The 5,655-nt window shown below is 33.5% G+C and overlaps 1 protein-coding gene across 1 annotated transcript; it reads right to left on the bottom strand.

The window, feature by feature from the left end:
- Positions 1-1,668: 1,668 nt before the first annotated feature.
- LOC120170203 lies at positions 1,669-4,650 on the bottom strand. The gene is made up of 4 exons (XM_039178185.1): positions 4,271-4,650; positions 4,119-4,172; positions 2,811-2,936; positions 1,669-1,895 (listed from the first exon to the last, which is right to left on the bottom strand). The coding sequence occupies exons 1-4, from the start codon at positions 4,637-4,639 to the stop codon at positions 1,716-1,718; spliced, it is 729 nt and encodes a 242-aa protein (XP_039034116.1). The 5' UTR covers positions 4,640-4,650; the 3' UTR covers positions 1,669-1,715.
- Positions 4,651-5,655: the final 1,005 nt, after the last annotated feature.

Here is a 5,655-nt window from a genome sequence, read left to right as displayed (position 1 = left end):
ACCGCGTTTGTATTATTCGATGCATTATCAAAGGATATAGAAAAAACTTTATTTTCTAATTTATAAAGACAAATTACCCGTTTTAAAAGTGTAAATAAATTAGCACCGGTATGCGGCTCACCGAATAATTCAAACGCGATTGTTCTTTTCATCATTTGCCAATTATCTTGATCTAACCAATGTGACGTAATGGCTAAAAAAGAATTTCCGGTATTATGAGGGGAACTCCAAACGTCACATGTAAGCGACACACCATAACGGTGTTCTTGGAATCCTAAAATCATTTTTTCCCTCGCCGTACGCCACATTTTTATAGCATCTCTTCTAAGGGTAGTACGACTTACTTGAGTATAACGTGGTTGCATTAGTTGTTGAATTGTTGTCGTGAAATCTTCATCATCAAAGTGGTCTAACGGCAATGCTTTTGTAATCACGAACTTTGTAAACGCTTCTCGTAATTTTTCGTTGTCGTAAACAAAAACACCACCTTGCGGTGTAAGATTCAATTGACTAGGATCCGATCTTGAGCGAAGTGCCTTGCATGATTTTGTCAAATGGTTCTTCAACGTTGTGTTTCCTTCCGATGCAAGAAACTTTAGACAAAGTTTACAACGCGCCTTCCTCGAGCCATTTGACATCTCACATAAATCGTAGTGATCCCAAATATCTTTGTTTCGAGTGTGTTCGATCACTCTCACGACTTCAAGGTTTCCCCCGACGGAAGATTCAGCCGTGTTACTCATGATGAACAAAAAATTACAAAACTAAGATTTGAGAGATGTTTAAGTGTTGTGTAATAAGATTTGAGAAAGTTGTAATCAACCAAATACATCCCCAACCTATTTATACATGTTTAGGGTGGTAAAATGGTAATTTTTTAAAGAAAAAACGGTAAAAAACGGTCACAAACGGCTATATTAACGGCTAGTTTTTTAAACCCATACCGGTTTTTTTTTCCGGATAAAAACCGGTTTTTAACCGATTTTTTTCAAACCGGTTTTTTATCCGGTAAAAAAACCGGTATGGGTTTTTTTCTCCAAACCGGTTAAAATAACCGATTTAAAAAAATCCGATCCGGTTAAAAAAATACCGATTTTTCCCAAATCCAGTTTCGGATATTTTTTTCGCAAAATCGGATATTCGGATTTTTTGTGCACCCCTAATAGTAACACTATCTTGTCACATCATCTATTTTAATTTATCAAAATTTACATATAAATTTGTGCTAAAATAAATTTTGTCGGATCCGGATACCTAAAAAATCAAATATCTAATTTTTCAAATTGGATACAATTAACAATTTTAATGATCCGAATTTTTGGCAAAATTTAGGATTGAATAATTTCCAATATCCGAAAATGAAGGCACCTACTTCGAACCAATATAAGCATAAATTCTTACACAAATATTGAAGCATTTCTGAAACATTGACCTCCACGGCCTAGGATTTCACACGTCAAACTACAACCTATATATATATAGCTTATGAAATGGAATATTTTCTATGACCAAATTATTAGCATCCTCTTTCTTTTAAGTTTCCTCGTAAATAAAGACACTACAGCACATAATGATGCTATACGGTACAGGTGCTAGCGGCAACATGACATTTTCAAGAAACCAAACCTCAGAAGAAACTAGCAAGAACTGCATTCTGGTCTCGTTTGACTCCATTAAAAGGTGAAACATCACTTGTATGATTTGAGAACATCTTGTCATTTCTCCTCGAATTCAACATCGATAATTTCAGGGTCCGACTTTCTTGAATTGGAACTCCTGCTATCTCCGCGAAAGAAGCCTCCTTCGGGTTGCCATACAATGTTTCTGCAGCTCGCACATCGGATTATTTGGTTTTTATAGCCAACAAACTCTCTCTTACAAGCTGGACAAGCACCCTGTCCAATTTTTAACATGGAAAGGTCGGTAAGCCGTTTTAAATAATGTTTTACAAGTTTATAGAAGGTAATACAAGGATTTCAGAACATAAACCCTGCCAAAGCACATCAACATAAACCATGCCACAAACACAAAATTGGAGTCAAGTTGAGAATAAATGGATCCCATTTACTTCTGTAACCATACTTTTTATTTCCTCACAAAACTTGAAAAACAACATTCAAGAACTTTTCAATCTAATCCACTGAAAAGAAAGCAAACAAATAGAAAGATGAGAACAACAAACAAAGTTTTACAAAGTAACTTGATTAATAGAAGGTTTAAACAATTTAGAATCATGAGTAAAAGAGTGGCTAATTACCATCTACATTTTCTTTTTTCAAACTATTCCTCCCACTGAAACCAAACCAACATTAATATATGTTAATAGAATAAAGATCTTCCTACAAGCTAAATGTTTTAAGGATGTGCTCGACTATTTTACTCTTATCAATGTTTGATGGACTCTATCATAGTAACATTGTTTTATTAACTATGGCATTTAAAATTATAATTTCTAGTTTTTCTAAATTGCAGTCTATAGTTCATAGTTAACAAGAATGAAAGAGATATTAGAAGTCACGAGCATTCATCATCACCATTCTGCACCTAAAGGACCATATTAAAGCATCTTAAACTGTAATCATCAGAATGGCAAGTAAAATATTTGTTCAGCTACTAACAAAGTAACTTAAAGATCACAAGCAAGAAATAGACTTTAATTTGGATCTTAAAGTTCCACATGTTACAGAAAGAACTCACCTAGCAGCACCTTTTACACGTAAAAAGAAAACAAGTAATAAAAAATAACCAAGCTACACAAGTCATCCCTTTGTCCTGCATTACATGAGCCATCTTACAGAAATAAGTGATACCTTTATAACAAGATTTTTTGCAACAGTCCCAATGAGAAGAGGTCCAGCAAACGGCAGAATCCATGTGGCAAATATTATGCATCGAAACATCCAACCAGATAATGCAAACCAAAGGAAGAAAATTGTCTGCGAACAGATAAAATAAATTCTATTATCCTGAAAGAAATAAGCTAGCAAACCCAAGCAAAAATGTATTTAGGTTCTAGCACTTCCCATAAAAATAAAAAAATAAAAATCCAAAGGATTTTGACTAATTTTCTCTGCATTGAAGAAAAACATCTTGGAAAGATTAAATTCCGATGCAGAAGATATTGATGAATGAGTCATAAGCATTGGGACTATAGCCAATTACTTTAATATAAGACCACTACACAAACTGATAGAGAGCTGATATGACATGAAAGATAACATAATACTCACCCTTAAACATAGTCCCAACATATAGAAAAAATATAAAATAATAAGCCTATCAAATGAACCCCCAAAATGAAAGCAACAAGCAACTTTGGCATATGAAATTTTCAATCAAAGCCAACTTGAAATAGGTTTTGAAGCTTAACTGTGGTGCAGGTAGGTATAAACACCAAAGACTAGTGATGTCGAATATTAATTAACCTCAGTAAATGTCCCATCCTTTTTAATTAGTTACAGACAAGATATTGGACATTTGCAAGTTAAACTATAGGTCTCAAGAGTTTTGAACTTCACCAATTATTTAACATTTAACAACCACCACCTGCAGAAACCAATGTTAATAACTTCTTTCACATTATAATTGTTATTAAACCAGATAAACAGAACAGGCATGGAACAGGGGATGCATGAACATAAGTTATTGTCATCATCTATGTTACTAGGACCCCAGGGTGCATGTCCAAGAAAGGCATGTGTCTCATGCGGGTACGGTCAGGTTTTGTAAGTTTTTCATGTATTTGGAGGATTCTTGAAGGTTATATCTCCTTATCTCTGTATCAGAAATGGGTACTTCAAGAAAAATTAAGAGTCCAACCAACATATACAGATAAAGCATTCGCTAGCTTTGTCTAATTATTTACTTTCTTCTTTTCTTTCCTTCTTTCAAAAGCCAATCGAGCATTTAGAAGTCTAAATGGCAATATTTTTGAAAAACTAAAACTCTAAGATTCAACTTTCATAGATAGTAAAACGTAAGAATTTACTTAACATCATAGAAAATTAAGCATTTAATCAATTAGAACGCGTCGCATTTTACTTCTTTTGCTGTATGAAAAAAAATATTTTCAGAATTAGCAACGCAATGTAATTGAAACTAGACCAAATGTTACTTACAGCAGAACTTCTTCCCAATGGAGTATCCAAGAAATCATTCAGCTGCTTCCTGTACTGCAACCATATCAACAAACACCCCCCCCCCAAAAAAATATTGTAAGTATATAAATTCCAAAAAATAAATAAATTAGATTTGAAAAAAAAACACAAACCCTAGGCCAATTTCTGCTAAAATCCATAGAAAAAGTCCGCCAACGTAGTCCAATCTCGAACTCCCTGTCAATTTCACGAGCACGGTCCGTAGCCGATTGGGCGGCTGAGGAGAGTTGGCGGGAAATGGAGTACTGGCGGTCTAAGCGTTCAGCGGTCTTTTTAGCTTCGAAAACGAATTGCTCGAAGCCGTCGTTGGCAGTTCGCCAGGCGTCCTTCCAGGCCTCACCGGAGGCCATGCGGCGAGTGAAGGTGTCGAAGTCGCTCCTCCTGAAGGATTGGACTAATAAGGGGCGCCGACGCTGAAGGAGACGAGGTTGCGGTTGAAGCTGTATTGCGTGCCATGCTGTAGATGGCAGAGCTGTGGCCATAACTCAGAATGTGAGATGATGATTATGCAGTCTTTCTCGCCTTTTAACTATTTAGGATTGCTTACGAATCCATTATTTTTTTTATAAAAAAAAAAGGAATTCTTTTTTTAAAAAAAAGGAATTCTTTTTAATAAAAAAAACAACAACAACCTATTTTAATATTAAAAAAATATAGAAATCAAGGCTACCGAAAATGTGATAAAAAAATTAAAAGTTTAAAGAATTATAACTTCATTTAATGTTAAAAAATGATAGAAATAAAGACGATCCTAAATGTGATAAAAATTATAATATTTTAAGTTAGGTATCACTTAAGATATTACATTCTTCATAATATTTGTAGTTGACAACCGAAAATATTATATTTTTTGTAATATTTTATGTTCAATCGAAATTATTATAAAAAATATAATATTTTAATTTACACTCAACCTAAAATATTATTTTTTTGATAATATTTTCGATTATACCTTTTTTGTTGTTGTTGTTTTTAGCCTTTAATTATTAGGTTGTACCGCTTAACTACCAAAAAAGCAGTGGTAAATATGAAGTTTTTCATGTGCAACAATTCATTTAAGTTAATTTGCGATGTGACTGTTGAACAAATAATTTATAGATTTAAAATGTTATTTTGCTCTAATTTAAAGCGTTATCTTATTTCAACATAAAAATTACATATTTAATAAAAAAAATAAGTTAAAATTTAAAATGTTTTTCTGCGTTAGGATTTCTCTGTCGTTTGGTACATTGTTTCTCTACCTTTTGTGACATGTTCATTGAGTTGTGGTCTCAGTTTTTCTAGTTCTTGCTAGTTTTCGTGGTCAAGGGTTGTGTTATTTTTGTGTATTTGATTATGGGAAAGATAAAACATGAGTTGAAGGGTCTTAATCTCAGTGATGAGGAGGAGGAAACCCTAATAATTGAGCAGACGTATGCTCCTCCCTAAAAAAAATTTGATAACTATCTTGTTGTTTGTTTTCTCACTACTAGTATGATTAATATTGAAATGACGCAGG

This window comes from Hibiscus syriacus, unplaced genomic scaffold, assembly GCF_006381635.1.
Source record: "Hibiscus syriacus cultivar Baekdansim isolate YM2019G1 unplaced genomic scaffold, ASM638163v2 tig00111774_pilon, whole genome shotgun sequence".
Taxonomy (NCBI): Eukaryota; Viridiplantae; Streptophyta; class Magnoliopsida; order Malvales; family Malvaceae; genus Hibiscus; species Hibiscus syriacus.
This window is presented reverse-complemented; position numbering and strand designations above follow the sequence as displayed.